General features: G+C 34.8%; 1 protein-coding gene across 10 annotated transcripts in view; it reads right to left on the bottom strand.

The window, feature by feature from the left end:
- Window positions 1–23,260, bottom strand: part of CSNK1G3 (casein kinase 1 gamma 3) — a 74,445-nt gene extending 51,185 nt beyond the window's left edge. For 8 of the 10 annotated variants that reach the window (XM_090276628.1, XM_090276625.1, XM_090276630.1 and 5 more), the window contains exons 1-3: window positions 22,945–23,196; window positions 16,145–16,185; window positions 3,871–3,940 (exon numbers count right to left, since the gene is read on the bottom strand). In XM_090276628.1, coding sequence (XP_090132754.1) covers window positions 3,871–3,940; window positions 16,145–16,185; window positions 22,945–23,122 — 289 coding nt within the window. In that variant the 5' untranslated portion in view covers window positions 23,123–23,196. Of the gene's footprint in view, window positions 1–3,870; window positions 3,941–16,144; window positions 16,186–22,944 lie in introns of all 10 variants that reach the window. The other 2 variants (XM_090276633.1, XM_090276634.1) reach the window with 1 other exon arrangement.
- Between the last annotated feature and the right edge of the window lie 251 nt (window positions 23,261–23,511).

Here is a 23,511-nt window from a genome sequence, read left to right as displayed (position 1 = left end):
GTTTCAGTGAACAAAAATAAAGAGACAAAAGACGGCTAGTTTCAGGGAAGTTGAAGAAAGAGAGAGACATGTGTACTTATAGAAGAATAAAAATCCATATAATTATTTAATAAGATATTCATTTTGAAAAAAAATCTCATTAAATAATTGAAAATAAATATTTTTAATTTATGTTTTCATTGTGGTAAAATATACATTATATAAAATTATCATTTTAACCATTTTTAAGTGTACTGTACAGTAGTAGCATTAGATATATTCACATTGTTGTACAACCACCACCACTATCCATTCCATTAAACAATTATTTCCCATTCTCCTCTCCCCTCAATCCCAGCAAACACCATACTTCTTTATATCTCTATGAATCTGACTATTTGGGATACCTGAAATAAGTGGCATCACCAATTATTTGTCCTTTTGTGACTAGCTTATTTCATTTAACACAATGTCCTCAAGGTTCACCTATATTGTACTATGTATCGTAATTTCCTTCCTTTTAAAATGCTGAATATTCCATTGTATATATACCACATTTTGTTCATCTATCAATAGACATCTGGTTTGTCTCAACAACATTTTGGCTTTTGCAAATAATGCAGCTATGAACATGGATGTTCAAATATCTGCTTTAGTCTCTACTTTCAATTATTTTGTGTATATGACCAGAGGTGGAATTGCTGGATCAAGTAATAATTATGTTTAAATTTTTGAGGAACAATTACACTGTTTTCCATAGCAGCTGCACCATTTTACATTCCCACCAGCAATGCACAAAGATTCCAATTTTTGGATATTCACACCAACACCTGTTAACTGGTTTCTGGTTTGTTTTTTATTTGTTTGATAACAGTAATTTTAATGGATATGAAGTGGTATGCTTTTGTGATTTTGACTTGTATTTCCCTAATGATTAGTGATATTGAGCATCTTTTCATGTGCTTATTGACCATCTGTATATCTTCTTTGGAGAAATGTCTACTCAAGTCTTTTGCCCATTTTGAATTGGATTGTTTGTATTTTTACTGCTGAGTTTTAGAAATTTATTAAATATACCAGTTTTTAAAGAGAACAGTAACAAGAAAGTTGCTATTTAAATGACATTAAAATACAATAAGAGAATTGCAGGTTCAATTATTTTGAATGGCCCATTTATGATTAAGAGTAGTCTGAAAACATAACCCTTTCAAATCACATTATTTTAAAGTCAGCAGGCTTTCTCCAATTAAACTCTCTTGTTTTTCCACAAAGCTCACATGGATATTCAAAAATGTTTTAAAACTTCATTATTGACAACAACACTACAAGTGAAATACTCAATGATATCCACACCTGTCGGTGATTCAGTCTCCATGATGCACACCTTCAGGCAACACCATTCATGTTCCAATTTATGTGAATGCTATGCCATGGAGCACAGGGGAGCACCTTTGCATATATAGACTACCTGGGAAATGGTGGTCCCTGGAGTTATGTAACACTGCAGCCCTATGGCATTCAGGTAGTAAAAGATGTATGTTTAATTTTTATTACTACCTCTGACATAATTTTTAAAGATAAAAAAGGCAAAGAATATAATTACAAAAGTGCACCTTTGGAATTCAATTAATGATTCCTTAAATTCTAAGCTGACTTATTCATTCCAATCCAATTAAAGTATTCATTCCTATTTTTTTCCCAAATGATAGTTTTACTACTTAAGTAGATAGAGCTGTTGTCTTTATGTCCCAGCATACAATCTTCCTTCTTCTGATAACACCTCAATTTCCCATTAGGTGACTACCTCTCCGTGAGTTTCAAGTAGCTCTTGGGATAAGCACAAGATCTAAATCTGGACAATAAAATTCATAGTGATTAAATCAAGGAAAGGGATGGGACACAAGATAAGACAATAAGATTCAGTCCTAGAACTTTTGCTGGATTTTTTTTTTTTTTTTTTTTTGAAAAAGGTGTTTTTATCATTGCTAAACTCTCGGTAACCACTTCTGCCATATCATAAGAAAAGCGAATCACAGATGAAGCTTAGACACACACACACACACCACCACCAAGAACAACAACAAGCATCAGAGCACAGACAAATGTAAGACTGTCCTGGTAACAACAATGTCATATATATATATATATATATATATATATATATATATATATATATACACACATATGTCCTTTCCCTACATTTCTGGTACTTATGCCAATAAACTTTTTTTCCCACCTTTACTTTGCCTTACTTTGTAGGGCATTCTGTCACTTGCTAGTCCCAGTATGTATGGTTTCATATATAATTAGTTTTATTCCCCTATCCTTTCCTTTTTTAAAGATTTTATTTATTTATTTTTAGAGAGAAGGGAAAGAATGCAGAAACAAAGGGAAAGAAACATGAATGTGTGGTTGCCTCCTGCGTGCCCCGGACCAGGAATAGAACTAGCGAACCTTTGGTTTGCAGGCCAGCACTCAATCCACTAAGCCACACCAGCCAGGGCCCCCCTATCCTTTTTATAATTTTATTTTTTATTGAATTTATTAGGGTAACATTGGTTAATAAAATTATATAGGTTTCAGGTATACAATTCTACAATACATCACCTGTACACTGTATTGTGTGTTTACCACCTCAAGTCAAGTCTCCTTCCCCTACCCTCTGTTGTCAGTGATAACTTTGATAACTCCTGGAGGCCTGTCCAAATTATAAGCTTCTAATGATAAAACCATCAATACATAAATGTTGACTTATTGGCCCCACACTGACTACTCATTTGGAAAGCATACTCTTAGGAAAAAAATTTGCAAACTTGATAATGTATTAACACATGGAAAGCCTACCAACCAGAATGTAAACATGCACTTACAAAAAAGACACATGAAAAAATCCATTTTATTAAATCTCAGTTAACAAAATATCCCTGCCTATTAAGAAACTGTACATATGAAATCATTAGTTAGTAGAATAGGAGTGAACAGATAAAGAAGTGCTGTGGGAAGTTTTAGCATAAAGGAAATCCAACGTACACCAGGAAATTTTCTCTTTAGTTTGTGCCAATGGCACAAAATATCCATTCTCATTTATATTTAGAGTTTATATAAAATATACCTGTATTAGTTTTCTACAACACTGCAATTACCACACACCTGTGGCTCAAAACAACAAAAATTTATCTTCTCACAGTTCCGAAGGCCAGAAATCTAAAATCTGAGATCAGTTTCACTAGGTTGAATCAAGGTGTAGGCAGGGCCACTCTCCCTCTGGAGTTTCTAATAGCAAATCTAGAAGCTTCTTTCAGTGGCTGCCATTCCTTGGCTTATGGCTACATCATTCAAATCCCTGCATCCTTAGCCACTTTGCCTTCTTCTCTTCTGTGTATGTAAAATGTCCCTCTGCCTCTCTTTTATAAGGACATGATTATATTTAAGGGCTACCCAGATAACCCAGAATAATCTCCTATCTGAAAATCCTTAATTTACTAATACCTGTAAAGACTTTGCTCTAAATTGACCTTTACAGGTTCCAGGGATTATGATATGGGTATCTTTATGGGGCCATTTTTTCAGCATACCAACAATTACACAAGTCATTTCAATAACTATATATTTCTAAAAAGGCTAAAATATGGAAGCTATATGCATCTTATATTCTCAAATTAAATTTTTTCACCAAGTTCTCTATTCATATTAGTACCAACACAAAAAACTCCAAAAATATTCTATTTAAAATATAAAAGGAACATTAAGACTCCTGTAAGAAAATATCTAGTAAGTATAGCTTTAAGAAATGATTTACTTTAACTAAATTTAAATACTATTCATTAAAACCAGAGAGTTATTATGACAATCCATTTTATTACAAATTTTAAAATTAATATAAGACTTTACCTCCAGATCCTAACTGCTTGTAAAATCTATATTCCAAATGTAGCTGTGGTGCTCTGGATTTCATGGGTTCCTAATAAAAAAACAAACAACAAGTTATTAAAAGATCATTAGACCCCAATTCCATATGTTATAAATCTTAGTGTCAGTTCTTATATATAATATTTTACTAGGCATCTTTAAGGTTAGATCAGCTGTGCATTTATTTCAATGTAAAATAAATTAATGTCACAAACGTACACAAGTTTAAGTGGTTATTCAAGCATTAGGGAAATTTTTACGTTTGACTTTCTAACCTTGAAGAAAAGTCCAATCTGAACATTCATGATTAGGGAAATGGTAACCCATACTCTTATTTTTCTTGTTCCCAAGAATTCACCTCTGAACAGTGTGTTCGCTATGTAAAAGTTCTAGGTTAAAGTGAAGTCATAGAAGAGTAAAAAAAAGAAATATGATAATGAAAATTTTGACAGTTAAAACAATATATTTTTTAAAGTAGTTGGGATATAAAAGCAGATCAAAAGCATCAGGTCCAAGAACTTCGTTAAGTGTATATATCCCTACAACTATCACCTCAAAAGACCTTTAGAACATTTTTATCATCCTTCAGGAGTAATCACTTTTTGACTTCTAGCACCTTCAGATTAGTTTTGTCTGTTTTGTATTTCACATAAATGATATAATACAGTATATGTTTTATATGTATGTGTCTGGCTTTTTTCCTTCAACATAATGTTTTTAAGTTTGACATCTAGATACACATACACACGGACAACGTAAACAGAAGCAACAAAGATTTTAGAAACAAAAAATAATAAATGTTTGATATTTGTACGAAATAGCAAACTATAAAAGGAGAACAGGAAATCTGAACACGATCCAACAGAAAAGAATGACAAGGGAAGAAAATTTAAACAAAATCAAGAGAACTTCAAGAAATGAAAAAACACAAACCAATAACCAAAATTTAAAACTCAGTTTGCCAGCAAATTAACACAGAAAAAGATAAAATGTGGATAATGGAAGACAGACATAAAAATATCTACAAAATCAGAAAATTATGCAGAATACCTCTATATGTTATATAAAATGTATTATAAAGAAAGAAAAAAAGGAAATACAGAAAACAAGATTAGCAATCTCAATGAGAAGATCTAATATGTATTTGATAAGAGTCTCAGGAGGAACAGAGGAAGAAAAGTGAGCAGAAGCAATAAATGAAAAATAATTGCTATAAATATTCAAGAATTAATGAAAGAAAAAAAACCCTATTTATGAAGAATGGGAATCCCAAACAGATTAACTTAAAAAAATTATATCAACATATATAATTATAAAACTATGACCAACAATAGAAACTTCAGGCAAGGAACTAGTAAAATCCCAATGGAACAACTGTAATCATGAAGATTATTATTAAAGAAAACAATCAGCTTAGTTCCTGGGACGCAGGATGTAGAGTGGTTAAAAGCACAGACACTAAAACAAATTGTTCTGGGTTTGAATCCAAAATCCACTATACTTATGAGCCATGTGACTTTGGTAAATTACTTCACTTTTCTACACTTCTCAATATCTTCAACTATAAAAGGAGTAAACTCTTATCTTTTTCACAAATATATTTACATATTACATGATGTATATTGAATAATAAATACATACATACTAAATAAAGTAATAATGATATGGCATGAAGATAAACTCATATATCCCATCTATAAACATATATATGACTTAAAACTGCCTTCCACATAGTGAGTGCTATATTAACTATAATTCTTAAGTTAACAATGTAAGAGTACACAACCATAAGATGTAATAAAAGATGTCCACTTACACAATCACAATGGAAATAAAATACATAACTTATTCAATCACTAACATACCCTAGGTTAAAACAGAAACCAGATATAACTTAATTGAGTCAATTTAACTTGATTCTAATACTTTAGTAGCAGGAAAACTTTATAATACCACTATATAACAGAGAAGGAAAACTCTGACTCCAAAAAACCTCCGCTGCCTTGCGGCATACCTCTTCAGGGGAAAGGCTAAGGGAGTAAACCCCGACAGAAAATCCGGAGCCGGAGTCCCTAAGGCGGTTTGACGTTGTAGTCAACACCGGCAACTCCTGCGGCGCACCTGAAGCCAAGCTGTATTGACTCCGTCTTTCCCTTGGACCCTTCAGCTGCGAAGAGAGGGGGGGTCTGCTGCATGGGCAACAGCAGACCCTCCATATCACCCTGCCCAGGCTCTGTAGCTTCAGCTTCACTGGAGAGGACACTCCAGCGTCATCGCAAGATGTCGATTCAACACGGGAGGAGACAGATACCGTGTCACTCCGGAGTTGGACTGCACAGCCATTCTCGGCGGTGCAGATAGACTCTTAAGAAGCTACACCATCGTCTCTCGAGACGGACGGCTGCCGACGACGACCACTATATAACAAAAGTCACCTCACCACAGGATAACATTTTCATTATTCATAAAATACAGATTATATCAGTGCAAACAAAATATGAGGGTGGTGGCTGATGTCAAATTAATAAACTATTGTGAAACAAATTATCAGTCTGAACTAGGGTAACATTAAATAAATGTAAAAACCTTTAGAAGAGATAGCAACACTGAAAGTAGTGACTGAAATCTGCTCTGTGAGTACCACTGTTATCAAACAATGTCTTTATTTGTACCAACAATCAGACGGCATTGAAGGTATACAGACAACATTTTCAATTGATTACTTTTAAGGCAGGGTCTAAAACATGTTTGGTACTTAGTACCAAACTGTGATCCAGCCATTTATGTGAAAAATTTTCCATCATGCCAATATATTTTTGAATGAATTTAAGGCAAACATGACTCTATACCTCAATTAACCTCAAAATACTAGACATGGATATAAAAATATTCCCAGTACCCCCAAAGAACAATGAATAACCACAATTATTTTATGTAGTGCTAATCACTGTGCTTTAAAAAGGCACAGAGGAAGAATGTCAAAAAAAAAAAAAGGAGAAAGAAAATAATTAATGGATAGTGATATAAAAGGACTATAAACTAAAAGATGATATACATGTGTATAGGTAAGATGGATGAAAAATGACATAAAAAATGTTTACATCAATGGTGTCAACAGGGTAAATAAGATCTAAATCTGAAAATAACAGGAGCTAAGGGGCAACACTTATTGACTAAAATAGACAAGAAAAGGTAAGCCTAGTGAATTGACTCCTGTTTTGACACAATGGTTTATTTGCCTTACATACCAGTTAAATATCATTCACATGCTGCCATGAGTGGACCTGCTCACTACAAGCTACTGAATCAATAACACAGCATTTAGATGTTGCCACACTTTTATTTTTTTAATCATTTTTTATCGTTATTCTGTTACAGCTGTCCCAATTTTTCCCCATTGCTCTCCTCTGCCACTCCCATAGTCGATTGCACACTGTTGTCCATTTCTGTTGGTTATTTACACATGTTCTTTTTCTAACCCTTCCCCGTCTTTCCATTATCACCGTCCCCCACTATGTTCTGGTCTCTTTCAGTCTATTCCATGTTACCATGCCCATGGTTCTATTTTGTTTATTAATTTATTTTGTTCATTACTTTTCTCTTATAAGTGAGATCATATGGTATTTGTCTTTCACCACCTGGCTTATTTCACTTAGCATAATATTATCCAGTTCCATCCATGCTGTTGTGAAAGGTAGGAGTTCCTTCTTTCTTTCTGCTGCATAATATTCCATAGTGTAAATGCACCAGATTTTTTATCCACTCATTTACTGATGGGCACTTAGGCTGTTTCCAGCACTTGGCAATTGTAAATAGTGCTATGAACATAGGGGTGCAGGACTCTTAAGGTACAACCCCAGCAGCATAATCACTGGGTCAAAAGGCAGTTCCATTTTTAGTTTTTTGAGGAAATTCCAGTTTCCCACAGTGGCTGAACCAGTCTGCATTCCCACCAACAATGCACTAGGGTTCCCTTTTCTCCACATCCTCACCAGCACTTGTTTGTTGATTTGTTAATGATGGCCATTCTGACAGGTGTAAAGTGGTATCTCACTGTAGTTTTATTTTGCATCTCTCTGATGGCTAGTGATGTTGAGCATCCTTTCATATGTCTATAGGGCCTCTCTATGTCCTCCTTGAAGAAGTGTCTGTTCAGGTCCTTTACCCATATTTTAATTGGATTGTCTGTCTTCCTGGTGTTGAGTTCTTTATATATTCTGAAGATCAAACCCTTGTCCGAAGTTTCATTGGCCAAGTATGTTCTCCCATAGAGTTGGTTCCCTTTTCATTTTGATGATTGTTTCTTTAGTCGTGCAGAAGGTTTTTAGTTTATGTGTCCGCTTTGTTTGTTTTCTCCCGTATTCCCCTTGCCCTACAGGATGTATTGGCAAAAATATTGCTGCGTGGGATATCTGAAATATTACTGCCCATGTTTTCCTCTATGACTTTTATGGAGTCAGGGCTTATGTATGGTGTAAGTTGGTGATTTAGTTTCATCTTTTTGCATGTACAAGTCCAGTTCTCCCAACACCGTTTATTGAAGAGGCTATTTTTACTCCATTGCCTGCTCATGCCCCCTTTGTCAAGTATTAATTGACCATACACTTGTGTTTATTTCTGGGTTCTTTATTCTGTCCCACTGATCTTTGTGTCTGTTCTTATGTCAGTACCAGACTGTTTTGATTACAGTGGCCTAATAGCATAGTTTGATATCAGGTATTGTGATTCCTTCTACTTTATTCTTCTTTCTCAAGATTGCTGGGGCTATTCAGGGTCATTTTTGGTTCCATATAAATTTTTGAAATATTTATTCTAGATCTTTGAAATATGCCATTGATATTTTAATAGGAATTGCATTGAATCTATATGTTGCTTTAGGTAATATGGACATTTTACTTATGTTTATTCTTCCAGTCCATGAACACAGTATATGCTTCCATTTATTTGTATCTTCCTTAATTTCTTTCTTCGGTGTTCTATAATTTTCCGAGTACAGGTCTTTTACCTCCTTGGCCAACTTTATTCCTAGGTACTTTATGTTTCTTGTTACTATAGTAAGTGGGATATTTTCCTAGTTTCTCTTTCTGATATTTCATTGTTGGCGTACAAAAATGCCATCAATTTCTGAATAATGCTTTTGTATCCTGCTATTTTGCCAAATTCACTTATTAGGTCAAATAGATTTTTGGTGGAGACCAGATGGTTTTCTATGCACACTATCGTGTAGTCTGCGAATAATGACAGTTTTACTTCCTCCTTTCTAATTTGGATGCTTTTTTTTTCTTCTTGTCCCATCACTGTGGCTAGAACTATGTTGAAAAAGAATGGTGAAAGCAGACACTCTCATCTAATTCTTGATCTTAAGGGAAAAGCTTTTCATTTTTGCCCTTTGAATATAAGGTTGGCTGTAGGTTTCTCATATATGGCTTTTATTATGTTGAGGAATGCTCCCTCTATTTCCACTTTACTGAGTGTTCTTATCATAAATGAGTGCTGAATTTAACAAGTGCTTTTTCAGCATCTATTAATATGATCATGTAATTTTTGTCTTTCATTTTGTTTGTGGTATATTACATTTATTGATTTCTGAATATTATACCATCCCTGCATCCTTGGCATGAATTTCACTTGGCTATGGTGTATGATCTTACTAATGTATTGCTGAATCCAGAATGCCAATATTTTGTTGAGAATTGTAGCATCTGTGTTCATCGGAGATATTAGCCTGTCATTTTCTTTCTTTGTTGTGTCTTTACCTGGTTTTGGAATTAGGATGATACTGACCTCATAAAGAGATTGGGAGTCTTCCCTCTTCTTGAATTTTCTAGAATAGTTTGAGAAGGATAGGAATTAGTTACTCCTTACGTGTTTGGTAAAATTCACCTGTGAAGCCATCCAGTCCCAGGCTTTTGTGTGCTGTGAGTTTTTTTAATACTGCTTCAATTTCACCAGTTGTTATTGATCTATTCAGGCTTTCTGCTTCTTCTTGATTCAGTTTTAGAAGATTGTTATGTTCAGAAATTTGTCCATTTTGCCCAGGTTGTCCAATTTCTTGGCATAGAGTTGTTCATAATAATTTCTTATAATCTTTTGTATTTCTCTCATATTGGCCATAACTTCTCTTTCATTTCTGATTTTATTTATTTGGGTCCTCTCTGTTTTCCTTGATGAATCCAGTTAAAGGTTTGTCAATTTTGTTTATCTTTTCAAAGAACCAACTCTTGGACTTATTGATCCTTTGAATCATTGTTTTAACCTCTATATCATTTAACTCTGCCCTGAACATGATTATTTCCTTTCTTCTATTTGCTCTGGACTTTGTTTGTTGTTGTTCCTATAGTTCTTGTAGATGTAGGGTTAGGTTGTTTATTTGATATTTATCTATCTTCTTTAGGTAGGCCTGTATTGCTATGAACTTCCCTCTCAGGACAGCCTTTGCTGTGGTCCACAGGTTTGGGGTTGTTATGTGTTCATTTTTATTTGCTTCCAGATACTTTTTGATTTCTTCCTTGATCTCATTGTTTACCCATTCACTATTTAATAGGATGTTATTCAGTCTCAAGTATTTTTTGAGTTTTTTCCTTGAGGTTGGTTTTTAATTTCAATCCATTGTGATCTGAGTACATGCTTGATGATTTCAATTTTCTTGTATTTGTTGAGGTTTGCTTCGTGTCCTACCAATGGGTCTATCTTCAAAATGTTCCGTGTGCATCTGAAAAGAATGTATCTTTTGCTTCCTTGGGGTGAACGATTCTGTATATATCAATTAAGTCCATTTGATCTAGAGTGTCATTAAGTGACACAACATCCTTGTAGATTCTTTGGTTGGAAGATCTTTCCATTGTGGTGTTAAAATTCCCTGTAATGACTGTATTGTTGTCAATACCTTTCTTGAAGTCCTCCAAAGTTTTCTTTATATATTTAGGTGCTTCTATGTTGGGTGCATATATGTTTACAAGGGTCATATCCTCCTGTTGGACTGTTGCCTTAAGTATTATGTAGTGACTACCTTTGTCCCTTTTTATGGCTTTTGTTTTGAAGTCAATTTTGTCTGATATATGTATTGCTACTCTAGCTTTCCTTTTGTTTCCATTTGCTTGGAATATTTTTTTCCATCCTTTCAACATCCAACCTATGTAGATCTTTTGTTCTGAGGTGGGTCTCTTGTTGACAGTATATATGCGGGTCATGTTTTCTTATCCATTTAGCTACCCTATGTCTTTTGATTCAAGCATTTAATCAATTTACATTTAAGGTTATTATTGACAGGTACTTAATCATTTCCTTTTTTTTTTTGTACCTGTGTTTGTTTCTCCCTGTCTTGTGCACATGCATGAGCTGTCTCTATCTTTCTTCTCCTCTTTATAGCAGTCCCTTTAGCATCTCTTGCAGTGCTGACTTGGGGGAGATGTACTTTTTACCCTTCTTTTGTCTGGGAAGCTCTTTATTTCAGCTTCCATTTTAAGTGAGAGCCATGATGGATAGAGTAATTTTGGTTGTAGGTTCTTTCTTTTAATTACCTGGAATATTTTGTGGCAATCCCTTCTGACTTGTAGTGTTTCTGTTGAGAAATGAGCTGATAGCCTTATTGGATCTCCCTTTTATGTTACTAGCTGTTTCTTCCTGCAGTATTAAAATTCTCTCCTTGTCTTTAAAATGTGTTATTTTAATTATGATGTGTCTTCGAGTAGGCCTCTTTGGGTTCCTCTTGATTGGGATCCTCTGTGCTTCCTGAACTTGTGTGGGTTTTTTTGCCTCACCAAGTTAGGAAAATTTTCTGCCATTATTTTTTTTCTAACAGGTTTTCTATCTCTTTCTCCTTTTCTTCTCCTTCTGATATTCCTATGATGCAAATGTTGTTAGATTTTATGTTGTCCTGAAGTTCCCTTAAACTATCCTCACTCTTTTGGAGTCTTTTGTTTTGTTGCTTTGGTATTTCTTTCTATCTTGTTTCCCAGCTCATTGATTCAGTCCTATGCTTCATCTAGCCTGCTTTTAATTCCTTCTAGTGTATTTTTCATTTCAGATATTGTATTCTTCATTTCTTCCCTGTTCTTATTCATAGTTTCTATGTCCTTTTTCATGCTCCGGTAGTTCTAAGTACCTTGTAGCTCCCATAAAGTTCCTTGTAGTTCTTACTGAATTCCTTGAGCATTCTTACAACTATTACTTTGAATTCTAGGTCTGATAGCTTGCTTGCTTCAATTTCATTTAGTTCTTTTTCTGGTGATATATTCTTTCCTTTCAGCTGGGGGTTATTTCTTTTTGTCTCCCCATTTTAGGTGACTATTTTTGTTTCTGTGTCTCAGGTTACTGTTTTGTCTGCCTGTCTTCGTGGGGTGGACTTCTGTGGTAGGAGTTTTGTGGGACTCAGTTATACAGCCTCTTTGATCTCCTAAGCTGGAGGCTCTAGGGTTGCCCTTTATTCAGTTTATGTGGGCTCTCTTTTTATACTTGTGCTGTGATTATTGATGGTTTGTTCTTTGGTGGGTTCTCCCCTCCAGCTGGTTGACTGGGATTCACAACCCCCATCGTGCCTTGCATGCTGTTATACAGGTGCTGGCTAACAAAGCAATACGATCCAGAAAACCAAACCCATGACAGCAAAAATACCCCCTACTACATGAGCAATAGCAACAGCAATTGAGCAAAGATTAATACCAGTGGAGAGATCTATTAAGAATATTATAAGATAGGAAACAGGGAACATGAGATGACTAAAGAAGAGAAAAATTATTTTGAGTGGGAAGAGGGAGGTGAAATAAGAGTATGCAATAGAAGCAAGGTGAAGAAAGGAAGAAAATAAAATTTAAAACCTAAATAAAACAGGGAAGGGTGATGGCAAACTGGAGTGAGAAAAGGGAAGATTATAAGGTTTGAAATTTAAAAATAGTGAACAAATATGAATACAGTTGAAGAACCGTAATATCCACGCCAAACAAGCCACAATTTATAAATGTGTAAAGAGAATAAGAAAATTATAAGTAGGGTAGGAAGAATGTGAGCTGACTAAAGGAAGAATGACTTTGAGAGGAAAGAGGGAGAAGAAATCATAAGAGTAAGGAATAGGAACATGGCATACTGTGGAGGAAAATAAAATTTACAACAAAAATAGGGAAATGCAGGAAGAAGGAAAAATGGAGTTAGACAAGGGAAGGGAACAATGTGAGATTTGAAATAAAAATAAAATAAAAAAACAATATTAAATTCTAAATAAAAATAAAAAATAACAAATCATGATTTAGTTGAAATACAATTGAAGCAAAATAAGAAATATTAAAGGTGATGTGGAAAAAAGGTAAATATATGCAAATTCTGAAGAAGAATGAGGTGGAATTTATCTCAGCAGAATTTCGTGTTTGCCTTCTGTCTTCTCTTCTGGATCTGTCTCTGGCTTTTTATCAGCTCAAGGTCTTGGTGTGGGTCATCCAACTTCTGGCAGCACCACCTGTGTCCCTTCCCCTGCCTCTAGAGGGGGCTTCTCTTCGATCAAGAGGGTGCAACCCCTGGGGTCTCCTCCGGCAGGCACTGTTCATTCTTTTGGGAGAGTTGTGGGTGTGTCCCCCTGCCCTTGTGCCACCTGTCTTCGTCTGCCCCAGCTTATTTCCAATAATATATAGTTTCTGATGAATTAGCTGTCTGTTTCAAGGGAGGGACCAATCTGTGTAAGAGGTTAGCTCTTTCCTGCTTGGCGCTGACAGCAGCTCAGTGTGAGCGGAGGCTGGGCGGGGACCTAACTCCCACTTGCTGCACTGATTTCTGGCCTCCATGCTTTGCTGGCCTCTGTGGAATAGGGTCTTAGGAACCAGAGTATTTTGTCTCCCTGAGAGTTCAAAATGGGCCCTTTAGGCATTTCTCTTTCTTTCTCTGACAGATATGCAACCTGCAGGGGGTTCTTGAGCCTGTCCTGCCAGTTCTGCAGGAGGTGGGGACTGGGTGTGCCTCTCCCTCCCCAGAGTTTTGATCTCCACCAGGAAAGGGCTTCTGTCTGGCTGTAAATCTCAGGTACTCCACCCCTGCCTGTCCAGTTCCCAGCCCACTGCATTGGTAGCAGACACAGTCCCAAACTCCACTCTGGGCAGCCTTCAGCCTGCTGGCTGCACTGGGCTAGGGCTGACAAATCCCCTTTCTGTGCAGCTTTCTGCTCTGTCCGCCCAGCTGTGCTCAGTAGAAGCAAAGGGTACCCTCAATCCTTTCCCCTTGCTGGCAGGGCAGCTGCACAAGGGGTCCCTACCCAGCACGCCTCAGCTCCCTTTTTAGTCTCTCTGGGCACTCCCACTGCAGCGCTGAGTCACTGTCAGGCTTTCCCCACGCACCACCTCTCCAAAAGCCAAAAGTCTTTCACAGTCATGGCTGGCCACGGCCTTTCTCCACCCAACCCATGTGCAGATAGAACCCCCATCTCTCTCTGGCACTCTCCTGGCTGGCGTTTGCTGCTGCAGCTGTGGGTGGGCTGCTCATTGTGTGTGCGTGCAGCCTGGATCTCCCTGACTTTGTGTATCTAAGCCACTCCTGGCCCAAGCCTGGGGGTTCTCTGCCCTGGGAGAGGAGGGAGCCACAAAGCAGCAATATCTGACTAGGCTGTCCACACCTGCAAGCGCCATGCACAAGACATTTCCCCTTACCCTGTAAAATCTCCTTACCACCAGTTGCAAAGCATTTTCTGTATTCCTTCGCTTCCAAACTTCATTATCAGCTAAGATTTCACAGAATGTTCAGTTTATTTTTCAGAAGTTCAGCCAAGTGTCCATCTTGGGGGCAAGAGCAAATGGACTCGGTTCCACCTGCTTGGCCATCTTCTCAGCCTCCCGCACTTCTGTTCTCGTGTACCACCCCACTCCCAACACCATACAATGTCTAGATCCTAGACAACTGGCGTAGAACATGGAAAAAGAAAGAATCCCAAAGAAACAAAAGTCGGTAATGCCCAAACACTGTCCAGTCCCTGCATTCTGAGCCTCCCCATTGTGATTCATTCAAACTAACTCCTTTTGTCTTGATTTCATGCTCATGAGCGAAGCTTGTCATTTTGACTTGGCTTTTTATGTATATCAGCCTACAGAAAGATAACATTATTTAAACTGATATAGGCATTCTGAACCTGTGATAGTAAAATGCTTCATTACAAAATTAGAAATTGACTCTTTCTAAATATTTCTGAGTTTGCTTGATTGCGTGAATGGATTGAATTTACCTCTGATTAAAAATGACGATCCTAATGAGATGGCCTACCCAGATTTTCTCACATACAGCCAAGGACCAGACCTTAAAACCAAGATGAACCCCTTCGGTAAATGCCAGTCCAAACCCGCATGTCAGCAGCCAGTCTCGGTGGCACCACAACCCTACTGTGCATCTTATTTCCCAGTGAAAATAAGTATTTGTTGCAGTGAAACTCAGTCTGCACGCACAAGTATGCTCAAGATTAAGTAGTACAGTTGCTAGCTCATCCCAAAGGATTTTCTGCTTCTCCCACTTGCGCCTTCCTATAATCACCTCTCTTTACATATTAATATCACATTACCTTAATACAGTGGTTATATTGGCAGGGACAAGATTGAGAATGGCATGCAGACTGGAAAACCAAGCTCTGCTTTAACCTCATGGAAACCTCTTTGGCAAACCAGATAGAAAAGATGTGCCAAAGAAAGTTATATCTTACAAAAATTCCCAGGTCCCAACTTTTCAAAGAAAGAGAGGCCTTTTAACTGCCATACCAGGAACATTTAGGACTTCAAGACAGTCCCATGGGAGTTTGCTTTCCTTGCTATCCTCCACCCACATCAAGCATTTCTGAATCCCTGAAAGTCAAGCAATAGCCAGCTTTACCATATATAAAATATCAATAGATGAAGAGATTTCAGAAGCCACTGGAAATACTTTCAAAGACTAGAATCCTAAGTACTAAGGGCACTTTTGGTAAAATACTTGAATCGGAAAGAGAGATCTTGCTTTCTAATTTTATCTAATTAAAAACGTCAATATGCCAGCTTCCTTAAATTAAAAATAGTGCTGCTAAAGTAAAGGGATTAAATTTTCATGGCATAGGAAGACACAGACATCCTATACATGAGCATATACTTGAGATGTCTGATGACACTAGGAGATCAATAATAGAAGAGTAGGTTTGCATATCACTTTCCCAATAAACACTCAAGTTATAAATGTTATAAAAACTTAAAAAGTAACTAAAATATAAGTTAATCATTAAAGAAATAACAAGTAATTAAGAAAAAAATCAGACACATGAACTTACCAGTTTAATTGCCACATATTCATTTGTATATAAATTTTTCCCTTAAAAAAGAAAGAAAAAAAAGTCAGATTCTACCAGTAACTAATGTTTAAAGATATATTATGTAAAACTGTACTGTAGGTGAAAGAAGAAAAAAGCACATAATACATTTAATGAAAGCATAGGTTGCTTCCAACTTTTTAGCAAACATCTCAATGATGAGGAAATACTAAATTTACAATCAACTCAATGATATACTTAGTATTTCACCTGGATTCAGAATAAAAAGTACTAATAAATACATAAGCCCACTTACAAAAAAATTTGTTTGTTCGAATATTGTACACAAGTCATAAAGTAATCAAGAGTCAAATACATGCTAAACTAAATTTGAAAACCAAACCTCCTATATGAAAACAGAAATACAAATTCTTCTCCCAATCACCACCTCATTTTAAACCCATTATTATGAGAAATGACATTATTGGGGTTTATATGTAATCCAGTAAATAGAATAAATACATGAAAAAGTAATATGTTAAAAATAAAATAAAATAGTACTATTCAATTATTAGTTCTGATAAACTAGTTAACTACTTTGAGCAAAAAAGCACCTCACTGTATAACCAAATTAAATTCCAAATATTAAGAGTTATATAGAAGGCACAAAACAAGAAAAATATTTTATTATTTTTTAAAATATTTTCAATTACAGTTGACATGCAATTATATTAGTTTCAATTGTACAACACAGTGATTACGCATTTACATATCTTAGGAAGTGATTCCCCCATAAGTCTAGTACCCTTCTGGCATTGTACATGGGTATTATAACATTAATAACTAATTCCCTATGCTATACTTTATATCCCTCTTACTATTTTTATAACTGCAATTTATTTCTTTATCCCTTCACTTTTTTCTACCCATCCCCCAACCCCACCTCCCATTCTGGCAACCATCAATTTGTCCTCTATATGAATGAGTTTGTTTGTTTTCTTTGTTCATTTATTTTGTTCTTTAGATACCACATTTAAGTGGTATTTGTTTTTCTTCGACTTATTTCATTAGTTTAATACCCTCTTCTAGGTCCATCATGTTGTTGCAAATGGCAAGTTTTTACTCTTTTTTAAGGCTGAGTAATAATCCATAGTATATATGTACTACATCGTCCTTATCTGTTCTTCTACCAATGGACACTGAGATTGTTTCCATCTTGGCTATTGTAAATAATGCTGCAATGAATACAGGGGTGCATATATCTAAGAAAAATATTTATGAGCCCAATATATGAAAGCTTTTCTAATTATTAAAAATGGAAAAAAATTTAAAAGTCAGATTTTACACAGATATGATTGCATAAAAATTTTAAACTTTTGTATGTTGAAAAAAATCTACCATATACAAATACAGAATAAACATTTAATATCATTAATATGTAAAGAACTCAAATGAATTACATTAATCTTTACTATGCCAAACTGAAAATAATCTAGAAAGGCCCATCTGTAGCCCAAGTAAAATACTATGGAGCATTTTAAAAGTAGTAAGTACATGAAGAATATTTGATATGTAAATTAATGTTTCTTTACCAGCACAGTAAAAAGGATAAAAATAGAATATGTGATTTCTGAATTTCTAATATTTTTCCATTACAATGTTTAATTTCTATAAGATAAGTAGAGCAATGATAGGTTGCTGTTTATTACAACTGTGATAATAACTGCCCCTGGTCACACTGACTACTGAACACAGAAAAGGCAAGCATCAACTTTCACACACTTGATTTTCCAGCATAACCCACCTAATTTCCTTTTATAAAACAGCTGATGAACGGCAATAAAACTTCTAGGCAAAACCTCAGTCTCAGATATGTTGCCACAACTGTACAGCAGTTTGTTCACACAAATACTTTAATACTTTTCTGAATTTTAGCCTTATGTTGTGAAAATAAATGAAAAAAGAAAAAAAGCATTCATACTAACACTAAATAGCATAAGTCTCATAAACCCATTATAATTGGCAGAAAGATGGAACTCAACAAGAGTATCAAAAGTGGTGAATGTTAAGCTGTATTCAGGTACACATTGAGCCCATATTTTTAAAAATTAGAAAACATGTATTTTTAGCAATTTGTTTAGCATTTAGATGTGCTTTCATACACATTTTCAAGAATATTTTATGTATGAAAATTTAGGCTTCCTCTAAAAAGTGTATAGTGTATAATTTAATATTGAAAAACTGATGCCTAAGAGAAACAATTTTATTTTGAGTTCAAAGATAGGTTTTGTATTTTCTCAAGAAATTATTATCTTTTTGAAATTATTTTGTATATGATATTTATTTATATGTACATGAAGGGTAAATATTCACAGGACAAGAAGTCAGATTTAATACAGATTTCATAGAACCAAAATATACCAAATACTCCTAAAAGCAGTTTTTGTTGGCATTTATATGGTCACAGCAGAACACACTAAATCCTAAAAGCATCATCTTTTCTTGAACATTAGAGATTTTCCTGAACTTTGAGGATTATATTTACAAATACGAACAATGATTAAACAATACTACCAATGCATTTTTGTCCTAGCAATAGGCATAGGCCTCACATAGTTGGCTCCTAATCAATATTTGTTAATGCATTACCAAACAAATGATGCACAAACTATGTGTTTGTGGGTACACTATGAGTGAGAGAAGGCTCCAAGTCGACTGGTTCCAGCTAAGTGATGTTTTAATCCAATTTTAGAAGATATTCCCAACAGAACTTTGTGCCATATTAAACTTAAAAAAATGCTTTTACCAATTTTGTGGTATAGGGATGGCAATTACAGAAAATCATGTTCTACAAAAGTAATATATATGTTTATAGCAGGAACTACTAGATACCCAGCAACATCCATGCTCCCCCTTCTATAATAATAGAATGCTCAAATTTTTAAATGGTTATCCAGCTAGAGACTATATTTTCAGCCCATTTCACACTGTGTGACCATTTGATTAAATTCTGATCATGTCACTCCTCACTCCCAAGAAAAAGGGCTCTTCTGGTCCTTGTTCTTCTTGCTGGCTGGCAGATGGCAACAACTGGAGCAAACACCTTACACACAGAGACAGTACCCTGACAGCCCTGGGTGCTCTCCATCTGGTTTGTGTTATGAAAGAAAAATAAACTATTTTGCTTCACACCATTTCGCTATAGCATCAGAGTCTATTCCTTATTATTGCATTTTTCAGATAAGTTTTATAATATGCTTCAGTTAGGAACAGTAGAAAAATGAGTAAACATAAAAATGATGAATCCACTCAAATCTGCAATTTATTTGATATATAACATAAAGCTTGCAGAATTTTCAACAATTCTTAAATATAAACAATAAAATAAAGAGTTATGAGCTATATAGGAATAAGAAGAAACAAAAATAAAAGAAGTTAGGAAAACTCCTGTGGCATAAATTATGTCAAAAGTTTACAATATTTTATTTCAGATATGGTAATTCATTAAGCAATACCTAACAGCCTTGTGCTGTGTTCATTTATGTGATGGTCAGTCAGGTGTAGTCCAAAGAGGGGACAAAGAAGAGGCTCAGGAAAACAAAGTTTATTATGATCACAGGTCCTACAGGAGGGGTCATAGGAAGCATAATGTTTTGGTCAGGAAGTAGAAGACAGAAGCAAGGAAAGAGCTTAGGCCAAGGCCTTTAGTTTCCATGGGAAAGGCAAGGCAGTGCAGGATAAATAATTTAGAATTGGCTAGTTTGAATAATTCTGATAGCAAATAATTCTGGTAGCTTCTGGCCTATATAGGTAGTCTCCAGTTGCCTTGTACCTGGCCATGGGATGACTGAAAAAGAAGACTGCCTCCCAGAATGTAAAAGCAGAGACAGGAGGTATGGATCTGGACGGTTCAGTTTGCAGATCAAAGGCATGCTCCCAACTGAGAACTGGCTAGCCCCAGGGAGAACAATCTCTCCCCAGCCAGAAAGGTTTAGCAAGATGTCAAAACATCTTAAAACATATAATGTATAAAACATATACAGAAAAAATAAAATATATATACAGTATAACCCTGTATTTTAGCTAGCTGTATTTGGTCTCATTCAATGCCTGTTAAAAACATTTCTAGGGTTTTCAGTGCCTGTCTAACCTAGAAATACATCTACTAATATGCAGAATGCACACCTTACCAACAATATATATAAAGACAAAATAAAACCAAAATACATTAATTCATCATTTTACAATAAAAAACAGATAAAAATGATAGTAAAATACTTACCTAAAATTAATTTTAGAATATTGCTTAAAATGTTTCCCTATTTTTTAAAAATCTCAAGGCCAATTTTTTATGTCTAACTTTATTTTTTAAAACAATTAGCTATAAGAGTAGTTTCAACAGTGAGTAATACTGTCTCTTTTTTGGTGCATTTGGGGTTATGTGTGTAGGTGCAACTCCTATTTAGTGTCCAGAAGTTTGGACACCAGGCAATGTGTGAAACAGTCCTCTAAATAAAAACACCTGTCCAGCCCTAACTGTCAACAGCAACTTTGTTGAAAACCACTTACCTATAATATGTATAGCTTATATTCTTTCTTACCCAAAAATAATCACAAAAGTTTTAGTGCCAGAAATCAAATGTTTAAGATGTGTCTATAGATGTGGTTTTATAAAGGCACTTTAAGAATATAAACCAGCTTTTAATATAAGCATTTTTATCTAAGTATAAAAAGAATGATGCTTACAGTAACTCTTTCTATACAGAGAAATCATTTGGGGCCTTAAAAAAGAGAGTAAAATGTCCCTTTATTTAGTAATTGTTCAAGGGTCAACAATATATTATAAATATACATAAAACACAGATACATATATAAATAACACTTAAATAAATAAATTTATCAAAAATATATAATAAGCATCCACAGAAAGAAAAGACAGATATAGACAGACAGACAGATAGGTAGATAATGGATGGATGGATGAATAAATCATCTTATTCCTATTTCTGTTTATTCACAGACTGCAAAAGGGGTATTTAACAACTTTTTTAGTATATAGCATATAGTTTCAGTATATCGTACATATAGTTCCTCATGTTGTCCTTGTTAAAATGGTTCACTGGGTTTTTTTGTGTGCATATGTATGTATACACACACATCCATACACACTATAGATATGTAGATATACATAGTTATTTTGAAATGAATTCTATGAAACCAATTTTGATTAAAAATGGCCAAAGTACTGTACTATTATAGTCATATTTGCAATAGATAGATAGAAGACAAATATATATAACACTTGTTATGTAAAGTTAAATTTTTTATTTATATTAATTTAAACATATATACATATAACATGCCATAACTTTACTTTTTAAAAAGGACAAATATCTTGATACCATCTTTTAAGGATCAGAATCATCATTTACCTAAAATATGCTAGCACAGTGCTAATCCTTTTATATTATCATCTAAATTTAATCATTGCAATAACCTAGAAAGTGGAAATAACCTCATTTTAAAACTGAGGAACTTGAGACCCTATATGGTTAAGTGACTTATTTGTTCCATAATGGCAGGCACAATTATTATATTTTTCCAGTGTATTATCAGTACCTCATACATGATAAACATGCAATTAATGTTGAATGGATGGATAATGGTGCTCAAAGTTAGACAAGTAAATAAACTGGTTTTTCTAACTCCAAAATCAGAAACAGTTTAAAAAATTCAAAATATCTAATTCAATATCCTTCAAAAAATGTCAGTCACCCTTTAAAATATTTGACTCCCTACCAAAATGCAAAAGTACTCCAGTCACATCATATTACACCTATGTCAAAGTATGTAATTACCTTTTTACTAGCTTGCTTCATTTAAAGATTTAATGTACATTAACTACACACAACACTTAATAAAATGAGAGACCAACTACAAATTAGGGTGTTTTACAAGAAGAAAGGAAAAGTAGTTGAGTAGATAAACACACAATTGAACTTATTTCTAACAAGTAAGATTGGCTATAAGAACATTTGTGAAGCCAAGTCTTTTCTTTTTATTTCCTAAATTACCATTGACAGAGCCCTCAAGGTACCTCAATACTGACTCCCATATAACCATGTGGTCCTCCTTCTTGTATCTGTTTAGTAAACACAGCCACATCTCTAATATGAGTAAAAACCTAGATTTTGGTTCTGAGTCTGTCATTAAATTGCTGTGTGATATTTGGCAGGTAACCTTGCTTGAGTTTCAATTTCTTTAAAAGTAGAGTATAGAGGCTGAATTATACCAATGTTTCTCAAACACACCTGATCATAATAAACTGAATCGGTACTTTGCGTCTCCCACCCTGAGCCCCATCCTGGATATACTCTGAGGGACTTAGGGGATAAGTTACAACAATTGTAAATTTTACTGATTTTTATGGAGTTTCAGTATGTTACCTTGACTTTAAGCCACACATATCCTCCAAAAGTGATCAATTACTAAATTTTGAATCTGAAAATGTAGCCTAAACACAGTATCATTTCTAAGGAATACACGGCTAACGCTTCCCCGGCACTTATTTCAGCCTCCTGTGACTTTTTCATCTTTCTTTTTTCTCAAATGCCACATGGTTAATCTCAAGTAAATATATATTCCCATATTAGAGAATTCTTTACAAATGAATATTTAAGTACATAAAAAAATATCCAACATCTATATTCCTTAAAATTACTACAACTAAATTAAATAACTAAATCATTTTCATTAGAAAGCAGCTTTCATTAAAAAAAAAAAATGCTTCCAACATAAAAGAATAAACAAAAGAGTCTTACCTAATCGTAATTCTCCAAAATTGCCACATCCAATTTTTTTTCCAACTCTAAAGTTAGGTCCAACCATTAAAACTCCAGAGGAGGAAGACCCAGGTACTCGATTGTTGTGTCCCGATCGACCACTAGGTCGTGCCATTCTATCATCTGATTTGTCCTTGTCTTTCTTTTTATTATCCATATCAAGTTTGCGGTACTCCACTTTGAATTCTTTAATCAAGACAAGTACACTGAAATAGGGTATTTTAAGAAAAGGTACATCACTAGGTAACTGTACCAGGTGGATAATGTTAACATTCAAATTGCAGTAGGTAGTCAATTAACTGGTGCGTGTTCATCCCATTCGTAAAATTTTTCTCAGTTGTATTTTCAGCAAAACATGTCTTCAAAATTTTCTTTACAATGATGCCCGCTGACAATGATAAGGAGCTAAAACATTAAGAAAAGAAAATTAGTCACCTTAGAGAATTTAAAAATGTATGTTTGGGAGGTTAATAACAAAGTTCTGGCAATGGATTATTGCTATTTACTGATGCCCGCTAAAATCAAACCACAGTAAACTCCTAAAGT

This window comes from Furipterus horrens, unplaced genomic scaffold (assembly GCF_987537825.1).
Source record: "Furipterus horrens unplaced genomic scaffold, mFurHor1.1.pri manual_scaffold_5, whole genome shotgun sequence".
NCBI classification, from domain to species: Eukaryota; Metazoa; Chordata; class Mammalia; order Chiroptera; family Furipteridae; genus Furipterus; species Furipterus horrens.
The sequence above is the reverse complement of the archived record's forward strand: the minus strand, read 5'-3'. Positions and strand labels throughout refer to the sequence as shown.